Here is a 26,479-nt window from a genome sequence, read left to right as displayed (position 1 = left end):
AACTTCCATTTGCAGTCGTTCTATTCATTTTAATTGGAGGCATCCATCAATAAAAAATAGACACTACTGTCTGCACATTTGTTTTCTTTTAATTAAACAGCAACTTGCATTTCTAAATTCCTTCCTTAATGTAATAAAACATGTCAAGGCACTTTAAAGGAACATTAGCAAACACGGTTTAAGCCTGATTTTAATCTTGCAATTGAGGCTGTGAACTGTGGTAACATTAGAACTTTGCAGTTTTGTTCGCATGGAAAATAAGACTATCTGTGATTTTCTTTTTAAAAAGACACAAATTTCTTTATTGTCTGTCTTAATTTCCCCTTTCCCCACTCTTTTCCCCCCTATTTTATCCCCCCTTTGCTTCCCCTTTCCCTCTTAATTTTGCCTCTCCCACTCATCTCCCTCCTACCCCCACATCATCTTCTGTCACAGCTTACCCTCTGATTTCAGCTTCTCTGCCGAATTGGCCATTTACACTTTCTATTCTCTCTATGGACAACCATTAGCAGCCTTTCCCCTTGTTTCTGTGGCTATGACTCATCTTTCATTCCCTCACCCTACTGCATAAGTATCTCCCACTTTCTATGCCTTTTAACTTTGACAAAAGGTCACCGGGACTCAAAACGTCAGCTCTTTTCTCTCCTTACAGATGCTGTCAGAGCTGCAGAGATTTTCCAGCATTTTCAGCATTGGCCAGCTGTAAGAAAACAGCTGGCCAATGATGGGAAATATTCATCCTGGAGTTCAGTTACTAGTGGTGTACTGCAAGGATCTGTTTTGGGGCCACTGCTGTTTGTCATTTTTATAAATGACCTGGATGAGGGCGTAGAAGGATGGATTAGTAAATTTGCGGATGACGCTAAAGTCGGTGGAGTTGTAAACAGTGCGGAGGGAAGTGGCAGGTTACAGAGGGACATAGATAAGCTGCAGAGCTGGGCTGAAAGGTGGCAAATGGAGTTTAATGTGGAAAAGTGTGAGGTGATTCACTTTGGAAGGAGTAACAGGAATACAGAGTACTGGGCTAATGGTAAGATACTTGGTAGTGTGGATGAACAGAGGGATCTGGGTGTCCATGTGCATAGATCCCTGAAAGTTGGCACCCAGGTTGATAGGGTTGTTAAGAAGGCATACGGTGTGTTAGCTTTTATTGGGAGAGGGATTGAGTTTCGGAGCCAGGAGGTCATGCTGCAACTGTACAAAACTCTGGTGCGGCCGCATTTGGAGTATTGCGTACAGTTCTGGCCGCCGTATTATAGGAAAGATGTGGAAGTGTTGGAAAGGGTGCAGAGGAGATTTACCAGGATGTTGCCTGGTATGGTGGGAAAATCGTATGAGGAAAGGCTGAGGGGCTTGAGGTTGTTTTCGTTAGAGAGAAGAAGGTTAAGAGGTGACTTAATCGAGGCATACAAGATGATCAGAGGATTAGATAGGGTGGATAGTGAAAGCCTTTTTCCTCGGATGGTAATGGCTAGCACGAGGGGACATAGCTTTAAATTGAGGAGAGAGCGATATAGGACAGATGTTAGAGGTAGGTTCTTTACTCAGAGTAGTAAGGGCGTGGAATGCCCTGCCTGCAGCAGTAGTGGACTCATCAACATTAAGAGCATTCAAATGGTTATTGGATAAACATATGGATGATATTGGAATAGTGTAGGTTGGATGGGCTTTAGATTGGTTCCACTGGTCGGCGCAACATCGAGGGCCGAAGGGCCTGTACTGCGCTGTAATGTTCTATGTTCTCTTTTGGTCCCATTTCCAATCTCCCTTTTCTTTCAACATGCTGAATGAAACACGTCTCCTCCCAAATTCATGCCCATCCTCCCTGGGACTCCATGTTTGAATCTCTCTAAACAGGTTTCTGCTCCGACCACAGTAACAAAACAAAATGTTATTTGTGACTTTGAGATGTGACAGTGAGGAATCTCTCTGCAGCCTTTGATGTGGTTGACCACATTATCCTCCTCCCCAATATCATCCAAATGGGTTGAACTGTTCTCACCTGTTTTTAGTCTAAGATATCTAATCGTAGCCAGAGAATCTCCATCAATGGATTTTTTTCCCCTACATTCCCACAGTTATCTTTGGTATCCCCCGGGTTCCAGCCTCAGAGCCCTCGTGTCTCTCTCTCTCTCCCATCCAGATGCTGCCCCTTGGTGACTTCATCTGAAAACACACTCAGTTTTTACCTATAGACTGAAAACACCCCATTCGACCTCCTCACCACCTGTCTCAACCCCTCTGTCTTTAAACCTGGAGACTTATCCAGCATCCAGAGCAAGATGAGATGGGCAGAAATGTACTCCAATTAAATATTGGGAGGACTGATGCTATTGTTTTTAGTAGCCGCCATAACCTTCACTCCCACTGATTCCATCCCTCTCCCTAGCAACTGGCTGATTGTTGGCAACCTCAGTGTCATATTTGATGAATGAAACAAACTTTTAACCATATACCCTTGTTGAGACCAAGACCAGCTATTTCTACCTCCAGCCTTCTCCTGTGCCGTGCACAGCTCAGTTGCTGAAATCCTCATTAATGCCTTTTGTTACCTCTGGACTTGACTGTTCTCGCACATTCCTGGCTGACCTCCTCCAAACCCAGCAGCCCATTTCCTAATTCGCAACGGATGTCATTCACTGATTATCCCTGTCCTCATTGACCTATCCTGGCTCCTGGGCCTTGATTTTAAAATTTGCATCCTTGTTTCCAAATCCTCTGTGGTCCAGCTCCTTTCTATCTCTGAAATCTCACCAGCTGTGAAACCCTCCAGATATCTGTAATCCTCTCATTCTGGCTTGAGCCTCCCTAATTCTAATAGCCCCACCATTGGTGACTGTCTTCAGCTACTTGAGCGTGAAGCCCAGGAATTTCCTCTCCAATTCTCTCCACCTCTTTACCTCATTTTCCTCCTTTTTAAGACACTTTTTAAAAACCTATCTCTTGACCTGGTTTTTGGTCAATAGCCTTATTATGTTGTGCAATGTTATATTTCCTCTGAAGTGCCTTGGGGTGTTTTATGTTAAAGGCACTATATAAATACAAGATGTAATAAAAATCATAGCATTACTGCCATGGGAATTTGACTGGAGTGAAATAGATTAGCTATTTTCTCAGGAGGTGGCAATAACACACGACAGATGTTCCATTCACACTTCGTACCTTGTGTTTACCAAGAATGGAACAATCAGTTCTGAAATGTAATGCTAAGGAAAGTTCTGCAAGGAGGATGCTGTATCCTTTTAGTTGTTAGGCATCTTGTCAGGACTGTTAAGTTTAAGTTTAGAGTTTATTTGAGCCACAAGCAGGCATGCATTAACACTGCAATGAAGTTACTGTGAAAACCCCTAGTCGCCACACTCCGCGCCTGTTCGGATACACTGAGGGAGAATTTAGCATGGCCAATTCACCCAACCAGCACGTCTGTCACCGAATAGATTGTCTAGAGTGTATCCATTGCGTTTAAACAAAAGCCCATTGGTTGCTTATAGATGTCCAAGTGAACTTCAGGGGTGTAGATTTACCCATACTTAATATTTTTTAGACATTCGTGCATTTTAAAAAATCAACATGCTGTAAATTTGTACCCGTAATCTGTCTTTCCTTAGAACCAACATGAGGCTTTCTGTAACTGATGATGTGTTTTTTGCACTGTATGGTAAACTTGCTTATCTTTAGTCCTCACTTGTAATCCTTCTTCCCTTATAAGTAGCACTCCTAAATCTGCTGCGCAACATCTTTTTCAGGCTTTTGTAATGATTATGCTGATCTGACCAGGAGGTGGTGTATGAAAGCTGCCCATGACTCTCAAGATTAGGAAGTTGTGAGAGTAAATTTGACAAACCTGAATCCTGTTACTTAAGGAACAGCGTGCCCAAAACAATACCAAACTGGGGTGAGATGACCTAGATAGTGTCGAGGAAAGCAGCAGCTGCCTTCAATTTTTGATCCTTCGTTTATAAGCTGGAATTCTGGTGTTTTATTATTGAGTTACATCAGATGTGCAAGTCTCTGCTTGTTCCGTTGTTTTCAGCTTGGCATGTTGCTAACTAGGATGGATGTTCCATCAGGCAATTGCAGTGGGGTGATTTAATTCACTGTATTAAGATTTATATTTTATATTTAATTGTGTCAATAATCAATATTCTATTAACAAAAGTTATTGCTTCATTTAGCTCGCATGTTAATTTCCTAAGACTAACTTTGACATACTGCTGCAAGATCTAACAAAAGGAATGTGATTTCCTATTTTTGGTACCAGAGAGATTAAGGTAGAGCGTGAGCCGACTCCTATTAATTGTAGCCTGTCAGATTGAAGATAACTTTCATCTGGAGCATCACTGCAGCTATGATTGTCATTCTGTCCTAATTAAGCTTCAAATATTAATCATTTTCAGGAAAGACCTTCTCTCAAGGGAGAGGAATTTCTGAAGAAAACTGGAAGTTTTATAGTCTCCTCATTTTGGTTACTGCAGTGTTAAAGAATTGTATTTCTCAAAACTACTTTGGGATTTGAAATCACTAAGTCTTCAGGTCATAGGAAAAGCCTGATGTTCTGGGTGAATTGCTGTGAAATGTATTTTTAACCACCCTTGGGCCAAGCACTTCCTGATTTTCAACTCTGAGTTTTATTAAGTGCGACTGGATTAATTGAAAGTGACTTCATCTTTCTTTCATCAGTGTGAATTATTATTTCCTGATGCTCTCCCGAGTACATGATAATAATTGCACGTTAGCCTTGGGTGTTTGTGGGACTAACTTGGGTGTTGAAACTTGATATGCTCCCAATAAAGGAAGACATTTTTTACTTGTAGCTGTCTTCTGCTTTTCTCTTCCAATTATCAACCCTCAATGCATTGGTATGGACTTCATCCAAACCAGGTATCCTGTGCCACTCCCTTGCTCCTGCTTTACCCTCAGTGTTTCCACCTCCATAGTGCAAACCTAATTAGCACACTGGTAAGGAAAGGACAGTATTGATAGTTGGGTGGTTACAGAATTATGTTTATGAAGTGGAAACTGGTAACACTTTTGTCTCTTTAGTCAGAAGATTGTAAGTTAGAGTACCACCCTGCAAATTTGAATGAAAAGCCTAGGCTAACACTCCAGTGCAGTACCGAGTTGCTGGCTTTCATATGAGATGTTAGCCTATATCATTATCACTAAGAAAAACATGGGAGTCCTCACCAATATTTATTCTCAATCAACATGATTGAGGTGGATTTTCTGGTCATTATCACATTGCTGATTGTGCTTTGCGCGCACTGGCTGCTGTGTTACCTGCAGTCAACAAAGGCTGCATTTCAAATGTACATGTAAGACAGTTAGTTACCTTCTGAGGAACAGTTGAACAGGTTTGGCCTATACTCTGGGGTTTAGGAGAATGAGAGGTGATCTTATTGAAACGCTAAACTATGAGAGGGCTTGACTTGTGAAATGTTTCCCCTTGTGGGAGTGTGTAGAACTAGGAGACCTAGTTTAAAAATTAGGATTCTGTCCTTTGAAGACTGAGATGACAAGTTTCTTTTTCTTGAGGGGCATTATATTAGTAAATGAAATTTTCTTTTCTGCAGAGAGCAGTGGAGTCTGGGTCACTGAATGTGTTACAAGTCTGGATTTAGATTTTTGGTTGACAAGGGAGCTGAGGGTTATGGGAGATGGGCAGGAAAATGGAGTTGAAGCCACAATGAAATCAGCCATGATCTAGAAACTTGACACCATCTGAGGGCCAAACAGTCTGCTTGATTGGATTCTGTACACAACATTGATTCCATCTTCCACCAGTCCACACAGTAGCAGCAGTATATACAAGATGCACTGCAGCAGGTCTCCAATGTTTCTTTCACAGCATCTACCAAACCTGCGACAGTGCATCTCATCACCTGCAAGTTCCCTTTCGTCAGACAGAATCCAGATTTGGAAATCTATCACTGTTACTGGGTGAAAATCCTGGAACTCCTCTAACAGCATGGCAGATTTACCTAAATCTGAAAAACAGCAGCAGTTCAAGAAGCAGCTCATCACCTTCTTACAGACATTAGTGGACAGTAAATAAAGAAAAAGGATGACTTGCATTTATGTAGTGCCTTGCATGCCCTGGATGTTTAAAAGCATATTACAGCCAATGAAGTACTGGGTTTAATTGTAGTCCTTGAAATGTAGGAAATACAGTGGCCAATTTACATGTATCAGCATCCCACAAATAGCAATGTGGTAATGACCAGGTAATCTGTTTCTGTGATGCTGATTTAAGGGATGGAAATAGGCCTGGACACCAATGATAACGCTCCTGACTTTTTTTGAAATAGTGCCGTGGGATCTTGTACATCCACCTGGGAAGGAAGACTGGGCTTTAGTTTAACATTTCATTCAAAAGATGATACCTCTGACAGTGTAGCATTCCTTCAGAACTGCCCTGGAGTGTACCTGAGCCAGGACTAACGCACCTCGGTCCTTGCCAACGATGCGCACATCGTATGAACAATTTATTTTTTAAGAAAAGGCCAGCAGCACACCTTGATTGTCTTTGCTCATTGTCCTTGTGTGTGCCGTTACATCTAGATGCACGGGTTAACAATTTTGAACTGAAGCGTAATTTATATTCCCCTTTCGTACCCTCAGCAATGTTTAAGCAGAAGTTTGGAATCGTTGTATTATGCCACAAAATCAGATGCAGGTTGGCCATTAATCGGAAGGTGATCATTGCCAAAAGGTGCAAAACCTGTAAATGCAGTACAAAATCAATCAAATAAACAGCAAAGATTTATTGTTGCTAGAAAAGTGTATCCTTTGTTGCTGTAGTCATTTTGATCAAGGCTTGGAGGTAATTGAATAATTCAAATTCCATTTTATTATATAGGATTCTGGGCCTCTTACAGGTGTCTTGGGAATCACATTCTGCAATTCTCTATTTCTGAGTGAACACTGCAAATCAATGGTTTCTAGTGGCTAATACCTATCGATTTTACTAATACTTTGTGCTGAAGTTTGAATTTGGTTGAGTGCCTTGTCATATAGTCGCTGCCTTATTGTATTTTGATGGAAGGAGATTAACTTGTAGTATTTCTGTAAAATTGGAGGAAGCGTTCGTAAAGCTAGCAAGGAATTTTCAGTTGGAACTGATCAAAAATTAGACTGAGTTGGAATGTAGTCTTTTCAGTCAAAGGGATCAGCTATTTATATGTAGTTACAGGGATAATGGAGGATACTTATGCAGTTGTGTGTGTATATATAGAATTTCAGAACTATATTGTTATCTTGGTAGAGACCAGTAACATGTTCATAATTTTGGAATCCAAAAACCAGGAATTTGCTGAAAGAATGAAGTCACAAGGTTCACAGTTTAAAACAAAAAAACTTTACGAATCAAAAAAATTAAAGGACATGAATATGAATAACTCCATTATCTTAAATAGTCAGTTACATTAAATATTTATTAGATTTGATTTATTATTGTCATGTGTATTGGGATACAGTGTAAAGTATTGTTTTCTGCGCGCTATACAGACACCATAGAGTGCATAGGGCAGAAAGAAAGGAGAGGAGTGTGCAGAATGTAGAGTTATAGTCATCCAAACCTCAAAGATTGATTTAGTACATTGTTAGAGAGTTTGCAAGAGTTAGAGTAGAGTTTTAGTAGTATAGAACGAGAGTGAAAGATAAAATTAGAGGGTATGCTGGGCAGGGCGCATAAGAAGTTACCATGCTCCAGCAATGCAGTTACCTGTTCTCTAAACCAAACTTATCTAAAATTTTCTTCATCCATTTGACTTGCACCTCCAATAACTCAAGTCTGACATGTATCAGAAATTGGAAGATGAACCGCTTGGTCTGAACACTTTTAAAGATTCATATAAGGATTGAGATTTCTTGCGCTTTGTGCTCCCTCCACTTGTGCCTTGATTGTAGACTCTCCATTCAACAAAGGTATAATTAACTTCTTAATCGTAGCCAACTCAACATCTTCAACCCTGACATCTAAAACTCTCGCTGTCCTGCTCCCTTTCTCCCTGTCTCACTCAGCTTGGTTATCCCGAGAAGATCAACTTATTATTAGGACTCCATCTGTTACTTGAACCAGCAGACGGAAGTTGATCTGAACACTGCTTGAAGGAGATGTTTCTTGTTATGCAGGCAGATTGTTCTAAATACCAACTAAACCTATCTGCAATGGAAACACACGCAGGAGCCTACACCCCTTTAATTAACTGGTTGACTCTTTGTTATTTATTTCCCAGCCAACCTGGTCACATGATGCTTTTCTGGAAGCCAGCTGATTTTTACCAGAAATCTTACAGAGAAAGGGTGGCACGGTGGCACCATGGTTAGCACTGCTGCCTCTCAGCTCCAGGTACCTGGGTTCGATTCCTGGCTTGAGTCACTGTCTGTGCTGAGTTTGCACGTTCTCCCTGTGTCTGCGTGGGCTTCCTCCGGGTGTTCCGGTTTCCTCCCACAGTCCAAAGATGTGCAGGTTGGGTTGATTGGCCATGCTAAATTGCCCGTTAGTGTCCCAGGATGCGTAGGTTAGAGGGATTAGCGGGGTAAATGTGTGGGGTTACGGGGATAGGGCCTGGGTGGGATTGTTGTCAGTGCAGACTCGATGGGCCGAATGGCCTCCTACTCTAGGGATTCGGTGATTCTATGAGGAAACAACTTCTTAAAGGGATTCTCCCCCCCCCCCCCCCCCCCCACCCCACACACACACACATAAAATATAGTAGTTTTGTCCCAACAATACATGGGTCGTAGACTGGTCAGCTGAATTAAAACTCAGTTTATTCAATGGATAATAGTAGAATGGACACGACATAGGCTAAGGGGCAGAAAGTATGATGAAGGATGATTTTCAGACAAGAGGTAAGTATGTAGTCATGTGCTAAGACCACTGCTATTGGTAGTGTATATATATGTTAGTGATCTGAACTTTGGAATACGGGGCACATTTTCAAAGTTTGAACATGACCTAAAACTGGGAAGTATAGTAAAGAATGAGTAGTATATAGACTGCTTGGTGAAATCTGCAGATACAGGCAGATTAAACTTAATGCAAAGAAGCATGAAGTGATTTATTTTGGCAGGGAGAGTGAGGCAAGCCCATGTAAAAACATAGATAGTTTTAAAAAGATGCAGGAACCTGGAGGTGTATGCATACCAATCTTTGAAGGTGGCAGGGCAGAGAGAAAATGCTACAGAAGTATTTAGGATCTTTGGCTTTGTAAAGGGGCATAGACAATAAAACCAAAAATTAAGCTAAATATTTTATGAAATTCTGGTTCGGCCTCAGTTGGAATATTGTGTTCAATTTTGGGCACCGCACTTCATGAAGGGGCGGAAGAGATTTATGAGAATGAAACCAATGATGAAGCGCTTCAGTTTCATGGAGAGACTTGAGAAGCTATGGTTGCTATCCTTAAAGCAAGAGAAGATTCGGAGGAGATGATGGAAGTGTTTAAAATAGAGTGGTTTTGATGGTTTAAATACAGTAAGTAGTCTCCCAACACCAGGTTAAAGTCCAACAGATTTATTTGTAGCACGAGCTTTTGGAGCACTGCCCCTTCAGGAAGGAGCAGTGCTCCGAAAGCTCGTGCTACCAAATAAACCTGTTGGACTTTAACCTGGTGTTGTGAGACTACTAACTGTGCTTACCCCAGTCCAACGCCGGCAACTCCACATCATAGTTTAGATAGGGATAGGTGTATTTAACCGAACAGGTTGCACCTGGTTAGGCGCATTTACCTGAACAGGCGCCGGAGTGTGGCGACTAGGGGATTTTCACAGTAACCTCATTGCAGTGTTAATGTAAGCCTCATTTGTGACTAATAAATAAACTTTTTTTAAGAAAAGAGATTTTAGTGGTGGAAGGATCGGTAATCTGGAAATACAAATTTAAGCAGATTGAACTGGAGGCAATGTGAGGAAAGATTACTTTATGCAACAACCTTTATTCTGGTGTGCCCTACTTGAAAAGGTGTTGGAAACAGTTTTGATAATAAGTTTCAAAGAAGGAATTGGACAAATACTTAGAATCTTAGAAACCCTACAGTACAGAAAGAGGCCATTCGGCCCATCGAGTCTGCACCGACCACAATCCCACCCAGGCCCTATCCCCATATCCTTACATATTTACCCACTAATCCCTCTAACCTACGCATCCCAGGACACTAAGGGCAATTTTAGCATGGCCAATCAACCTAACCCGCACATCTTTGGACTGTGGGAGGAAACCGGAGCACCCGGAGGAAACCCACGCAGACACGAGGAGAATGTGCAAACTCCACACTTGATGGGGGGAAAAAGTTTACAAGGTTTTGGGGAAAGTATAGTGGAATGGGATGAAGTGTATAGCTCTACCCAGAACACAGGCACAATGGGCTGAATGTCCATCTGTGCTGCATCATGTACAATATTAATTGAATGCAATTTACATACGAGAAGGACTAGGCCATTTTAGCCCCTCGAGCCTGTTCAACCATTCGGTGATCATGACTGATCTGTGACTACCACTTTACAGCTGCTACTAGGGGACCTATAGACAACTCCCATTACAGCCTTGAATCCTTTTCTATTTTTTAATTCTACCTGTGAACTCCCTACTGTCTGCTTAGCTCTGATTTGTATCCTTTTTTTATCATTGAAGGGCTGTCAGCTATAATCATTAATGCTAATACTTTCCCCATCTTTCCTCCAGGTCTTCATAACTTGGTATATTAATTCCCAGCCCTGCTGTCTTGTATCATGTTGCAGTCTCGTTACTATGTCATGCCTTCCAAGTTGAATTTGTGTTTCTTATACACTCAGTGCATTTGTATGTAGAATCTTTATTTAGGTCAAACTCCCTAACCTATCCCATTCTAATGTTTTGCTCTCATGTTTCATGGAACCCCTGGTTCAAATGCATGACATCCTTTTACGGAAAGTGCCCATAACTTTGACCTTTCCGCTACTCTCTTTGCATTCATTTATTTTTGAACTCGGTTAACTATCTTCTCTACCTGAGCCCTCCCCTCAATTCCACCTGCAAATGTTCCTTAATTCATACAGCCTACTTTGAAAGTAGACTACAAGTATGCTTTTCGAGGTAAGCAACTATGTGAACTAATTGGGCTAATTTGCATATATACATTCTAACAGCAAAAATGGACACATTGAAGGGGGGGTTGAAGAGAGAGAGAGAGGGAGGTGGAGGACAGAGTAAAAACAGCAATTTGGGTAAAATCAAGCGTATTGTGTCAGGAAAGGACAGTGTGTTGAATCATAATATGTTAGCGATGAAGGCAACCTCTGGGAAAAGTAATAAATTGCTAAAATTAAAGGTGCAATGTCTGAATGCACAAAGCATTTGTAACAAAACAGTCAAGTCAATGGCACAAATAGCAATGAGTAGGTTTGATCCAGTAGCCATCAAAGAGTTGGTTCTGGGATGAACAAGGTTGTGAACTAGAGTAGTTGATTTTTGGAAAAGGTGTGGTCACTGATGGTGAGGAATGAGATAGTTATGGGATAAAGGGATCTTGACCCAGAAAAACAGGGTGTGAAATCAGTCTGAAGAAATGACAAAAGACAAAAAAATCACTGGTGGGAATAGTTTATAGGCCTCACCACCCTGACCATAATATAGTTCAAAAGTTACAGCAGTACATAACAAGGGTAATGCAATAATTAATAGGCTTTAAACGTGTATAGACAGGGCAAACCAAATTGGCAAAGTAGCCTTGGAGAGGAGTTTGTGCCTGATGCCACGCAGTTAAATGCTGCTTTGATATCGAGGGCAGTCACTCTCACTTGATTTCTGGCGTTCAGCTGTTACATCCGTATTTGAACTAAGGCTGCAATGAGGTATGGAGCTGACTGGCCCCAGTGGAATCCAAACTGAGCATTGGTGAGTTGAGTAATTACTGCTTGATTTAACGTTCCATCACCTGACTGATCGAGAGTGGACTAGAGAGGTAATTGGCCAGTTCGGATTTGTGCTGTCTACAAGACATAGCCTGGACAATTTTCTACATTGTTGGATAGATGCCAATGCTGCATCTGTACTGCTAGGAATGTGGCTGGTTCTGGAGCACAAGTCTTCAGTACGACTGCCAAGATGTTGTCAGGCCCATAGTCTTTGTAGTATCCAGTGCCTTTGGCCATTTCTTGGTATCTTGTGGAGTGAATCAAATTAGCTAAAGACTCATTTGTGATGGGGATCCCAGAAGAAGGCTGAAATGGATCTCCACCTAGCGTCTCTAGTTAAAAATGGTTTCAAGTGCTTCAGCCATGGTTTTAGCACTGATGAGCTGGGCTCCCCCATTAATGAGGATGGGGATATTAGTGGAACGGCTTTCTCTGGTTAATGCTAACCGCCATTCTTGACTGGATTTGGCAAGACTGCAGTGCTTTGATCTGATCACTTAGCTCTGCTGCATGCTATTTTTGCTGTTTGGGATGCAAGTAGTCCTTTATTGTAGCTTATCCAGGTTAGTCCCTCATCTTTAGCTATGCCTGGTACTGCTCCCAGTATGCTCGCCTGCACTCTTCATTGAATCAGGGCTTTGGCTTTGTTTGAATTTACTTTTAAGGAATGAGAGGTGGATTGGAATGTGAAAGGTGATTCTTAGATGGCTTGACAAGCTAGACATTTGGATGTTGTTTGCCCTGGACAAGGAGTTGGCCATTAAGACTGAAATGAGAAATTGCTACATACAGGCTTGTCGATCTTTGGAGTTCTCGACCTCTGTTCGCTCATTGAGTATATTCAAGGCTGAGATCAGTAGATTGTTGGACAGGAAGTGAATCGAAGGATACTTGGGGAAAGTGGGGTTAACATGGTTGAGCTATGATCTTATTGGATGTGATGCAGGCTTGAGGGGGCATGTGGCCTGCTTCTACCCCTATTTCTTACCACCTCTATTAATTAAATTGGAACTGATTGTATGGCAAATCCATATTTGTTTTATTTATGAATCCTGAAACATCATTAACAGCCTACTGTTAACACGTACATGCAAAACTCTGCATTATAAATAAGCTTTCTTAGATTAATTTATAATTTACTTTAATTTTTGTGCCATCGGTTTAATTCAGTAGTAAATAGAGAATATTATTTTGATGTACGTTTGCTGTTTTCTTAAAAAGCAAAACTAATTTCCAAGATGGCTTTCTATCTGATTCCGTATCTTCTAAATCTGACAAGCTACCTGAGACTGGAGCCGAAATCCAGTGTATTTTTGTGTCCATCTTGTATGAGGTTAAATTTAGTTTGCCTGAATTCGTGTGGTTGAACATACCTAGCCTTTTTGTGCTGAGTGATTTGTGAAGTTGCTATTTGTGCATTTATTTATGAAAGTGGTTAATTGCCTGAAGTGTTTTGAAACGAGGTCGACATAATAAGATACCATACAAATACGTGCTATTTTAAATTAATCCTCCTTGAAGGAGACCGACTGGGAGGAAAAGAAAAGCAATGTTGCAGCCTTTGAAAATGTTGCTTTGTTTTGAACCTTTAGCCTAATTTTGGGGCTGAAACTTTAATATCCTGTGGACGCCTTTCCAAAAATACACATCTTCCCGGGATGTTCTCCCTTACTTGTGATCTTTGAAATACATGATTTGTTTTTCTTATGAAGGTTTGAGGCTGTTGTTTGCTAGAAAATGGCCACAAATTCCGCACCCTGGTTTTGGCCACTCTTCTTCGCCATATTTGATGTAATTGTCGTCATTTTTTCTTAATAAGCAACTTTCCCAAACCATCTAGATCTTTGACTTGGGTTTTTTGCACTTTGGATCTGGTGAAACACCAGCTGATTTTCCTGTGTTTTTATCTTTCTCACCTTCAGCCATTTGTGCGTGAAGGAGCGTAAAACAGTTCAAATTTTAAAAAATAACACACCGAGAACACAAACAACATTTACTCACATCTCACCAGAGCAAAACACATGACCAAGAGCAAAACTGAAGGACCGTTCTGCTGCTACATTGACTGCAATGACCTTGGCTTTGAGCCTCAAGGCACGAAAATAGTTTTCCGTTACTGAGTGTATTCGCTCATTTGGTGCATGCAAAACCAACAGCTGCTTCTGAATAACGAAAATAAAAGCTAAGTGGCTGAGTTGTGCCGGCTGTGCTTTTACTTGGCTTGCGCTTCTGCAATTATGTTCAATTAGTTATTTACTTACACATATGTCAAATTAGTTGTCCGTAATGTCCGCCAATTCCTTCCTACTTGTGAAAAATGGGCCAAATTGTTATTTTCCGGTAAGTATGGTGTTTTGGCAGGCACGCACTTTTGCTTCTGCCATTGTGGAATTTTTCCCCAAGAACCCCCTGAGAATCCCAGTTTGGAAACACTGGCCTAATTTCATAACCATTCATTCACTAGACATTCTCGATATGCTTGACAGTTTGTGTCCTGGATTCCACTTTAAATTTGAATCGATGATTAATAGAAATTCCTTCCCCTGCCAGTTTTCTTCCCATTTTTTTATTTTCTTGGCAAACACAGTGCCTCATGGTGATGTACAGGGCCGTGGGCACAGTTAGTCCTCTTGTTCCTCACCTGAATGAGCATTCTTTGTGCATGAGCTTCAACAGGGAATTTTGACTGACTGTTCGCAGCTGAGCCTGAATGTAGTCTTGCTCAACATCTATGCACTTGCATTTTCCAGCAAGTGTCGCTATATAGTGACTGGGTGTGGATGCTGTTCATTTTCTCCTTCATAGCCTGGGGTAATGAAATCTATTGCAATACCTTCATAACTGTATTTTCTGATGAAAGTCAATATTGGTACCTTTCTGGACTCTGCCGTTCAGTGTTTTGCTCTATATTCTGGGAATGGGAGAATCCAGTTATTGTGATCCATGTAGGTACCAATGACTTGGGTAGAAATAAGAAGAGGTTCAGCCACAATATAAAGAACGGCAGAGAATGACTAAAAGGTTAATCAGGAGCAAGAGAGGAAGTTGGCTAGAAATGTAAAAACGCATAGCAAGAGTTCCTACAGGAATTTAAAAAGGAAAAGAGTAAATAAAGTGAGTGTTGGTCCTCCATCAGAATCACAAAACTGTTAGGGTACAGACAAAAGCCATTTGGTCCATTGTGTCTGCACTGGCTCTCCAAACGCGCATCATGACTGAGTGTCATTTCCCAGCCTTTTTCCCCATACCCCTGCATGTTGATTCTATTCAAATAATCATCTAATCCCTTGAATGCCTTGATTGAATCTGCCCCCACCACACTTCCAGGCAGTGGATTCCAGACTCAAAGCACTTATGTGAAAAAGTTTTTTTTCTTGCATCACATTTGTTGCTTTTATCGTTGCTTCAAATTCATGCCTCTCATTCTTGATCCGTTTAGTGAGTGGGAGCAGTTTCTCTCTATCCACTTTGAACAGTCCCCTCACGATAGAGATTTTGAACATCTCTATCAAATCTCCTTTTACCTTTCTTCTCTCTAAGGAACAGTCCCGACTTCTCCAATCTATCCTCATAACTTTTTCTAAATGGAGGTCGGTCACCAGTGGTGTGCCCCAAGGATCTGTTCTGGGACCCTTGCTGTTTGTCATTTTCATAAATGACCTGGATGAGGAAGCGGAGGGATGGGTTGGTAAGTTTGTCGACGACACGAAGGTTGGTGGGGTTGTTGATAGTCTGGAGGGATGTCAGAAGTTACAGAGGGACATAGATAGGATGCAAGACTGGGTGGACAAGTGGCAGATGGACTTCAACCCAGATAAATGCGTTGTGGTCCATTTTGGTACGTCAAATGGGATGAAGGAGTACAATATAAAGGGAAAGTCTCTTAATACTGTAGAGGATCAGAAGGACCTTGGGGTCCGGGTCCATAGGACTCTAAAATCGGCCCCGCAGGTGGAGGTGGTGGTTAAGAAGGCGTATGGTGTGCTGGCCTTTATCAATCGAGGGATTGAGTTTAGGAGTCCGGGGATAATGATGCAGCTATATAAGACCCTGTCAGACCCCACTTGGAGTACTGTGCTCAGTTCTGGCCGCCTCACTATAGGAAGGATGTGGAAAAGTTTGAAGGCGTGCAGAGGAGATTTACAAGGATGTTGTCTGGATTGAGTGGCATGCCTTATGAGGATAGGCTGAGGGAGCTCAGTCTTTTCTCCTTGGAGAGACGAAGGATGAGAGGAGACCTAATAGAGGTGTATAAGATGTTGAGAGGCGTAGATTGGGTGGACTCTCGGAGGCTTTTTCCCAGGGTGGAAATATCTGCTACGAGAGGACACAGGTTTAAGGTGCTGGGGTGTAGGTACAGGGGAGATGTTAGGGGTAAGTTTTTCACACAGAGGGTGGTGGGCGAGTGGAATCGACTGCCGTCAGTGGTGGTGGAGGCGAACTCAATAGGGTCTTTTAAGAGACTCCTGGATGAGTACATGGAGCGTAGTAGGATGGAGGGTTATAGGTCGGTCTAGAAGGTAGGGATGTGTTCGGCACAACTTGTGGGCCGAAGGGCCTGTTTGTGCTGTAGCTTTTCTATGTTCTAACTTTTATTTTTGTAAACTTCTCCCACACTTTCTCCAATGCGTTCACATCCTTCCTATAGTGTAGCACCCAGAACTGTACACAATTTCCCAGCTGAGGTCTAACTGATGTTTTGAATATGTTCAGCATAACCCCCTTGCTCTTGTACTCTATGTCGCTGATAATAAAGCCCAGAATACTGTATGCTTTATTTACTGCTCTCTCCAGCTGTTCTGTCATCTTCAATGACTATGCGCATGTACACCCAGGTCCCTCTACTCCTGCACCCCTTTTGGAATTTTACCCTTTAATTTGTATTGTCACTCCTTGTTCCTCCTTCCAAAATGCATCACCTCACACCTCTTTGCATTGAACTTCATTTGCCACCTATGTGTCGTTTTCGCTAACTTGTCTATTTCCTTTTGAAGTTCTAGTAAGTGGCAATGGGCAATGAGGAAATGGCAAATGAAATGAACAAATATTTTGCTTCTGTCTTCACTATAGATGGTACTAGAATGTGTTTTGTAATAGCTGTAAATCAGGAGGTGGGAGGGAGAAAGAAACTTGGTGAAATTACAATCGCTAGGGAAGCGGGGTACTGAGCAAACTGATGGAGCTGTGGACTGACAAGTCTGAGTCCAGATGGATTTCTTCCCAGGGTCTTAAGAGTTGGCTAATGAGGTAGTAGGTGCATTATTAATTTTGCAAAATTCACTAGATTCTGGAAAGTCAGACTAGAAAGTATAACCCCCTATTCAAGAAGGGAGGGAGACACAAAACAAGGAACTATAGGCCAGATAGCTTGACATCTGTCATGAGGAAGATGTTAGAATTGACCATTAAAGAGGCTGGACATTTGAAAAACTCAAGGCAAGCGTCAGAATGGTTTTGTGAAAGGGAAATCATATTAAACCAATTCATCAGAGTTCTTTTAAGAAGTAACTTGTGCTGTGGATAAAGGAGAACCTGTAGGCATTTGATAAGGTGCCACATCAAAGGTTATTGCAGGGGGGAAGAAGATTGGCTGGCAGAAAACAAAATATGCATAAATGGGTCTTTTTCTGATTATAAGGATGTGACGAAGGAAGTGAAGGCATGGTCGCTAAATTTGTAGACAACACAGAGATAGGTAGGAAAGTATGTTGTGACGGGTACTTGAGTTTGCAGATGGATATAGATAGGTTGGATTGGTGGGCAAACTATCTGGCAGATGGAGTATAATGTGGAAATTGTGAAGTTGTTCACTTTGGCAGGAAGAATAAAAAAAGAGTATTACTTAAACAGAGATTTCTGAGGTGCAGAGAGATCTAGATATTCTTCATTGAAGGCTGGTGTTTCCTCTCTCGCGGAAGGATTGCGTCCTTTCTCCGCACTGGTTTGAGGCTTAAGGTATTGGGTCCATACATTGCCTTGGTGTCACTGAAGAAGCCCGGGTGTTGTGCTTGTCAGCAAGGAGTTACAGCTTCTTAGCTTTCTCAGTCAACCATTGGTTCTTGATTTTCCTAATTCTTCTTTGTACCTCCATCTTAGCTGTTTGATGAATTCTCCTCTTTGCATTGCTGGCGATGTTGTTTTGCCAGGCGCAGAGAGCCTTCTTCATCGATGAGGTCTTGGATGTTGTGGTCATTCTCGTTGAACCAGTCTTGGTGCTTCCTAGTCTTGTAGCCAGTAGTTTCTTCGCAGCTCGATGATGGCTGTCTTCGGCACTTTCCAGTTTTTATCCACTCCCATTAGAATGCACACTTTGGAGATTTTGGTAAAGACATTGTTGAAAGTTCACTAGCAATGCTTGACTCTTAAACTCACTCAATGTTGATCTTTTTCTGAACTGTTCTTCATCCTCACTGCTTCTGAGAATGGATGAGCTGGTGATCTGTCCAGCAGTCGCATGCACTGGTCATTGCTTTGGTAATGCAGTCACCCTTTTGGTCTCGGGATCGAATGATGTAGTCGATCATGTGCCAGTGCTTCGATTGTGGATGTCTCCAGCAAGTCTTGAACTTGTCTTTTAGTGGAATGATGTGGTAGTGATAAGCTGGTGTTCCTCACATTTGGCGAGCAGTTCCCAACTCCTTCCTTTCCAATGGTTCCGCTCCAGAGTTGGGAGTCCTTTCCAACCCTGGCGCTGAAGTCCCCAAGGAGGATGATCTTATCTTCCTTAGGAATGTTGGAGAGTATGATGTCCAATGTGGAGTATAAGCCTTCTTCGAACTCGTCATTAACACCAAGGGTTGGGATGTAGGCACTCCCTACCGTTGCTTGCTAACTCTTGGCAAGTTGTGGACGGAGGGCCATGAGGCGTTCATTGATGTAGACAGAGATTTGAGTCGGTTGAGTTTGTTCTTGATGGTGAATCCAATTCCATACGTCCTGAGCTGATCCTTGGACTTTCCCCTCCAGAAAAGGTGTAACCACTGCCGCCTTTCTTCAGTTGCCCTTCGCATGCTCTTCATGACTCTTGCAGGGCAGCAATGTGAATACTGAGTTCACAGGCAACAAGGGCAGTTCTCCATTCTGGTCATCTGCTCTGCTCGTTATCCATGAGGATTCATACGTTCCAGGTTCTGAGTTTAGCATTGATTTTCTGACCGCAGGTAGATGAGCCTGCTGGATGCACTTTTCTAACCAGGTTGGAGATGACACCTTTTCTAGCCCCTTCCTCGTGAGGGTGAACAGAGTGGATCCTGAAGAGAGCTGCTCCATCGTGAAGAAAGCTGCTGAAAATTATTGGAGAATTATTGTGTGTACCGCACATCTTTTATTTGTGAGACTGCAGGTTACTACTGAAAAAAACGCTAGACTTGGTAAAATGTTGTAAATCTGTCTCTGCTAAGGAGATATTAGATTGTTGGCACTGTAAACGTTTGGATGAGATGTTTATCTGGGGCTTCATCTACTTGTTAAGGTAAATTAGAATTTTTCAAAGAGTACCAGGAGAATTCTTCCATTGTCCTGGGTAGCATTTCTTTTCAAAGGTATTTATTCTTGTGCTGCCTTAGAAAGGAGCTTTATTGGGTGTAGATTTGAGGTAAAATTGCCTGTGGAACAGAGATGACACTTCGTAATTTATTGGCTGTTAAGAGCTTTGGAATGTCCTGAGGATGTGAAAGCTGCCGTGTAAAATGTAGATTTATTTTTATAATCCTGTTTGTGAGACCTGGATGCTATTTGCTGGCGACCTTTTGACCATGTTTGGAAATTACAATTATTATTCAAGATGGGCAAGCTCTATTCCATACTTAATACAAATTTCTAATGTGCATTCACTTCCCGTTCAACAGGTTAAAGATTAATATAAGCCTATTCAATTTGTCAAATAGGTTGTAGATGTAGTGATCCTTTTTTATCGTATTTAAAGTATGTAAACATAAATGTCAATATTAAAGGTTTATAAGATTCCTTGGGATGTTTATACCGCTTTAATATCTGCAGTGATTGGCTCAGAATACAGAACTGTGTAATATACCATCAAAGATACTTTACCAGATGAATTATTTTTATTATTCTTTTGTTGGGACATGGGTGTCGCTAGCTGGCCAGTATTCATTGCCCTTGGAGGGCAGTTGATAGTCAACCACAGTGCTGTGGCTCTAGAGTCACATGTAGGCCAGACCAGGTAACGACGGCCGATTTCCTTCCCTAAAGGACATTAGTGAACAGATGGGTTTTTCTATCAGTTGACAACGGATTCATGGTCATCAGTAGATTCTTAATTCCAGATACTTTTTAATTGAATTCAATTCCACCATCTGCCATAGTGGGTTTCGAACTCAGGTCTCAGAACATTAGCCGAGTTTCTGGATTAATAGTCTAGTGATAATACCACTAGGCCACTGCCTTGTTTTTCTACTAGGAAATGGTATTTTCAGCGGAGTGGTGGAAGGAGCCAGCTATTTATAATTTGATAGAGGGTGATGAAGCTAATTTATCGCCAATGTGGTTATCTACAGATTAGAAGGAACATTTTTGCACTTTATCCTATTAATTTAAAACCTTTCTGACAGGCAAAAAATTTCAAACTGCTCAGTGATTCACATTAAACAAAACAGCGCTTAATATTCTGAAAGAAATTAAACTGTAACTTGGAATTAGACTGGCATTCATGTCTGGGTTCCTTACTTTGTGCGGTTTTTCAAAAAAAAAAATCAGATCTACTCGATTTTATTGAGGTCTCATTTGAAAAATGGATTTTTTAGGAAGAGGTTCTGCCAGAGTTAATTACTGCTCAGCGTATAATGTTTGAATTTGTGTCATTGTGACAGGAAATTGATGAAGCCTGCAAGCGGATAAAACGCGAAATTGATGACCTCGGTCCTGAAGTTGGAGATATCAAAATCATTCCACTTTATTCCACGCTGCCACCCCAACAACAGCAGAGGATATTTGAGCCTCCGCCTCCTAAAAAAACAAGTGGAGCCATAGGAAGAAAGGTACGGTACTCTAGAGCATGAACAATATGACTATTGCAAAATACGGAATGCTAGTGATCCCGATGCGTTATGTCTGGAAGCACTGGAATGCATTGTTTAGTACTGAACATTGTGCAGCGTCAATTAGAGTGGTTCTTGGAGAATGAAATGGAAGAGATTGCACATGTGGTTTTCAAACTGGTTTTGTCATGTTTTGTGCTACAACGTTCCTGTGAAGTGCCTTGAGATGTTTTGTTATGTTGAAGACTTTCTAAAAATATAAGTTTTTATTTCTGATTAGTAAAGACACATTTTGTTCTTTCTAGATGTTACTTTCCTCCTTTCTACCCTTTAAAGCAATTATTCCTATAGTGCTATGGTTACATGTGGCGGTCACTCTCTGGTACCTGATCCAAGTGACCACTCTTCATCAGTCAATCTTTGGGAGTGTCGATAGGCTGGTTAACTGTGCTAAGTATCACAACTGAACCCCCATAAATACACACCCATCATCTGCATATAGTGATAAGGAGCAGAAATCCTGGCTGATGAAATATTTTTCTTCTAGAGCATAGTTGTTGTAGCCAGTTTTCACACCCATTCTGCTGCTCCACTGGTATCAACTAACTCAGCACAGTCCATAACTCAAACCTGGAATCTTCCTACCTCCTTACAGCTCAACAGCTGAGACTTTTTATTTCAGCCGTCGACAAGTTCTTAATTTTGTTTCTCGAAATAGATCTCGGATCTATTCGTTCTTCGTACACCCTACTGCTCACTAAAAGAAGCTGGTTCTCTCCCCATCTGTCTCCACGCACTATCATCGCCCATGCATGAGAGAGTAGAAATTCCCTCTTCTGCTAATTGCAGCCTGAAATTGCTGAACAATTGCCTGGGGAATGAAACTTGTGATTTTTTTTTCTCATATCCAGTTTGGGAGAAAGCATCTTTGTGCTTCAGTAGAGTAGTGAATAATGGTTACACAGCATCCATCTTGGGTACTATTTCCTCTTGAACTCCTTAGTGTTAACCCACCACCCAGCCCCAACTTTTGTTCTCTTTGTAAAATATTTCTCTGAGTTCTCCTTTTACACATGAGGGTGATTAAGTCATTGGTGAAACATTGAACTCATTGGAAAGCTACCTCCCATCATTGTCCTGCTAGTTTCCAACTAGATGTTGTGGCATAGAGCAGCACCTGGAAACAAAAGTCACAGCACTGCATCTACCTGGTACAGTGAGTTACCACTGCTTGATTTCCTCATTGTCTTTAACTCTGAATATCAGACTTGAACAAGTCTAAAGATTTGTAACTTGCTGGGTCCTCTGACATGCCCAATTGTATACCGTGCGTTCACTGTGACCTCCTCTGCTTTAACATGGAAATTTGCAATATCTTCACATTATCAAATCTTTATTCTGTCCATCTGCGATTTTTCCCATCAGTTGCCGTTCGGCTCTCACTGAATTCCTTTATGAATTCTCTCTTGCACCTTCCACATCAGCTTTTGATCCAAAGTATTTGTACAACCAGCTAACTCTGACCTCCTTGTTTATTCATATTGACTGGCTGTGTGGAGTTGCTTTACTTTGAGCTGCACAAGGTAAAAACTCTTCCCTTCCCCTCTTAGCTCTCTTGATGTAAGCTGATAACTCCATCTCTAGAATTTTTTCACTTTCTGAATCTAGCAATTCTAAAATGGTTGTTACGTTTGGCTTTAGTCTTGCAGTGAATTACATGGAACGTATAGTACAGAAACTTATCATTCAACCCAACTTGTCTGTGTGGCTATTTATAATCCACAAAGCTCCTCCCATTCCATTTACCTTATTTCAGCTTTTCGGAATACACAACGTATTCACATTCATGTGCCTCAGAAACATGGACATTAAATAAAGATCTGTAGAAGAAAATAGGCCCTAGAATTGTGGATGCTAAGACTTGTGCTAAAAATTCCACACTCGGACAAATGAAGCAGTGCTTGAAATTGTGTGAGCAGAACCAACTCTTCAGTGACATCCAGAAAAATAAAATGTCAGTATTGTGACTGATCAGAGTTGAAAAGCTGCTACGATCTTTACCAGAGGGATAGCTGAAGGGCAGCAGAAAGAGGGGTCGACTCGGGTGTAGTTGGATGACGGACGACACTGAGTGATTGCAGGTGGGCTAAAGTGGATGTGTGAGGATGGTGCAGAACAGAGTGTGATGTGCCATGACAGCAGATCTCCTGGTAGAAGAAGCTACAAGTAGCAATAGCAGCAACTCATCAGATTTCCTGTTTAAAGCTTCCAAGCCTCAGTCACTTTCTGTGGTAGCAAGTTCCAAATTGCATCCACTCGAGGAGTAAACAAATTTCTCCTTGTTTCCCTATTAGATTTACTAATTTATTTATGAACCCTACTTTTGGATTCTTACATAAGTGGAAATGTCCTGTCCGTATCTTCCCAGACCAATTCATGCATAATTTTAAAGACAGTAAGAAGTCTCACAACACCAGGTTAAAGTCCAATAGGTTTATTTGGCAGCACTAGCTTTTGGCGCCTCAAGCTCCTTCTTCAGGTGAGTGAGGACTTGTTTGTGAACACAAGCTAGTGCTGCCAAATAAACCTGTTGGACTTTAACCTGGTGTTGTGAGACGTCTTACTGTGCTTACCCCAGTCCAACACCGGCATCTCCACATCATAATTTTAAAGACCCCAACAAGAGTGTATCTTTTCTAACAAAATGAGTTCTTCAGTCTTTCCTGATGGAGGTACAATGTCTGAGTTATGGAACAACCTTGTAATTTGTTTTGCATTTTCTCTGTGCTGCTGCATCCTTTTTTCATATTAGGATGGCCAAGAACTGCACAGTACTTCACATGTAACTTGACGAAGGCTTATATGCAAGTTTAACATGAATTCACCACTCCTGTTTGCTATTTGTTAGCCTTTTTAATTGCTTTGTTGATCTGCAATGTTGCTTTTAATGATTTGGTCATCTGTCTACCTATTTCTTTTTGCTCTTCTACTATACTCAGTTTCTTTCCATGGCGCAGGGGATGTTTCTGTTTTTCCCCTTTTACCTCGCGTTCATCCATATTAAAGTCCCGTTTGCCAGTTAACTGCATGCTTCAGTTACTCTCATTCTGATTTATTTTTCCTCCTTTTTGATATTGGAAATGGCTGCTGTATCTGCTTCAGGTTTGTGTGGCAGTTGACTTAAAACTCCAGATGATAAACTGATCCTGTTTTGTTGGGGGAGGAGATTAGTTATTTAGTCCTTGGCACGAGAATAGATCACTTGGTCTCATTCAGTGATGTGGTGGGATAGCTGCTCCCCTTTATCTGTGTGCACCAGGTTTGGCCCAGTCTGATTTGTTGGGCTGACCTTTTTTCTTTGCCACCTGTGGAATTCCACATCTTCTGGGGCCTGGACACAAACCCACTTTGTTTGCTTTTCTGTATTGAGTTTTTGGATGGACTTTCATTTGATTATGCTTAAGGATAGAATCAAATGGCAGCTTCACAGGAGGGCGAGAGGCCTTTTGGCCCATAGTAATTGCTAACTTAAAATAATTAACCACCTGGCATCATTTTTGTTTTTCAAACGTTTATTTGCTCCCTTTTCAAAAGGTATAGAATTTGGGTGTCCGAAAAACTGCAGAAACCTGCAACGCAAAGGAACGTGGGAGTATTTGTGCATGAAACACAAAGCTAGCACACGGGTGCAGCAGGTAATCAGGAAGGCTAATGGAATGTTGGTCCTTATTTCATGGGGGTTTGGAGTATAGGAGTAGGCAAGTCTTGCAAGTTACAAGTGAGACCACACCTGGAGGTCTGAGACCAGTATTGGTCCCTTTTTAAGGAAAGATATTATTTCATGAGAGGCAGTTCAGAGAAGGTTCAGTCTGGACAGGTTAAACAGGTTGGGACTCTGCTCATTGGAATTTAGAAGAAAGGGAGGTGATCTCATTGAAGTATATAGGATCCTTAAGGGGCCTGAGGGTCGATGCTGAGAGGATGTTTCCCCTGGTGGGAGAGTCGAGAACCAGAGGGCAGTCTCAGAATAAAGGGGCACCAATTTAAGACTGAGATGGGGAGGAATTTCTTCTGAGGGTTGAGAGCCTTTGGAACTCCTTGCCACAGAGAGCTGTGGGGCAGAGTCCTTGTGTGTATGTAAGGCTGTGATGGATAGATTTTTTTATTGGCAAGGGAATTCAGGGTTATGGGGATAGGGCAGGAAAGTAGACGTGAGGAATGTTGAATCGGCCATGATTCTATTGAATGGCAGAACAGCTCGAGGGACTGACGGCCTACTCCTGTTCCTATTTCTTATGGTTTTAGAGGTGACCTCTAAATTTTCTAAACTCCTCAGAATATAGACCCAGTTTAAAGGCTGAGTATATTCTTTGGAGTTTAGAAGGATGAGATGTGACTAAGATAACGAAGGAGGCTTGACAGATTAGATACTGGGATATTGTTCTGAAAGAAGGGGGCACAGTTTCAGGATTAAATTTAAGAGAGAGATGAGAAATATCTTCAACCAAAGGGTTGTAAATCTTTGAAATTCTCTGCCCCAGAGAGTTGTAGATGTTCCATCATTGAATATATTTAAGGTTGAGACCGATGAGGAGTTTTGATCGTGGAGGGTAATCAAGGATATGTGGAGCAGGTGGGAACGTGGATTTGACGCGCAAGATCAGCCATGATCTTATTGGATGGAGCTGTAGGCTCAATAATCCATAGGGTCTGCTCCTACTTCTATTTCTTTTCGTGTGTCCCTTTATGTCTGCTGGTTACTGACTCATAACTGGAAATAGCGTTTCTTGGTTGATGCATCAAAACTTCAGGTTGATTGAGTGTTTGAAGATTGAGAGTTGTGTGAGTGAGCTTGTGGAAGTTAGCATGGAAGAGCGTGTTACCGAGGTGGGTCTGAGTAGAATATAGTTGGATGCAATGCAAATTGTGGTGAAAGCTCCCTGAAAATAGTTTGAAGGCGTGACTTCCAGGCATCTTCATATTACTGGGCTGTGTATATTGGATGGGGTTTAAACATTTATTCTGTGGGTGTACACGACACTGTCAAACCTGCAGCTAAGACCCAGATTCCCTGAGAAGGTGATGATGGGTCTACTCCTTGAACCACTGCAGTTTTTGGTGCTGGATGAAGAATGGTGTTATGTGCAAGTCAGCATGGTGGGTGATTGAAAGCTATGACCTTCCCATGTTATTCCTGCTCTTGTCTTTCTTGAAAGAAGGTTGCAGGGTTAGAAAGATGCTGTTGGAATTTTTCCCCGTACATCCTGCAGAAGGATTGTACTTTGTACAAATTCAATGTGCTTGTATTGGAGTAGCTGGACCACTGATCAAGTGGACTGCTTTATCTGGCTTGGTGTCAAAGCTGTTTCAATTGCAACTCCTTACCTGATGTGAGCCCTGTAAATGATGCAGGCGACTTACTGTGCCGTGTGGTAACATTGTGTTGATCTGGCTGGTCTAGATCAACTATGTTGAATGGGCAAACTGTAAATGTGTTGCGGACAAGTATGGTGGCACAGCAGTTAGCACTGCACCTCAGTGCCAGAGAGCTGGGTTCAATTCTGGCCTTGAGTGAACGTGTGAAG

The 26,479-nt window shown here is 41.7% G+C and overlaps 1 protein-coding gene across 3 annotated transcripts in view; it reads left to right on the top strand.

Annotated features, from left to right (window-relative positions):
* The window catches only part of dhx15 (DEAH (Asp-Glu-Ala-His) box helicase 15), a 131,365-nt gene that overhangs the window by 51,330 nt on the left and 53,556 nt on the right, over positions 1–26,479 (top strand). For all 3 annotated transcript variants that reach the window (XR_013498267.1, XM_078215485.1, XM_078215484.1), the window contains exon 6: positions 20,727–20,894. Coding sequence is in view for 2 of the 3 variants with exons in the window: in XM_078215485.1 (XP_078071611.1) it covers positions 20,727–20,894 (168 nt within the window). In the remaining variant the exon portion in view is untranslated. The remainder of the gene's footprint in view (positions 1–20,726; positions 20,895–26,479) is intronic.

This window comes from Mustelus asterias, chromosome 1, assembly GCF_964213995.1.
Source record: "Mustelus asterias chromosome 1, sMusAst1.hap1.1, whole genome shotgun sequence".
NCBI lineage: Eukaryota > Metazoa > Chordata > Chondrichthyes > Carcharhiniformes > Triakidae > Mustelus > Mustelus asterias.
The sequence above is the reverse complement of the archived record's forward strand: the minus strand, read 5'-3'. Positions and strand labels throughout refer to the sequence as shown.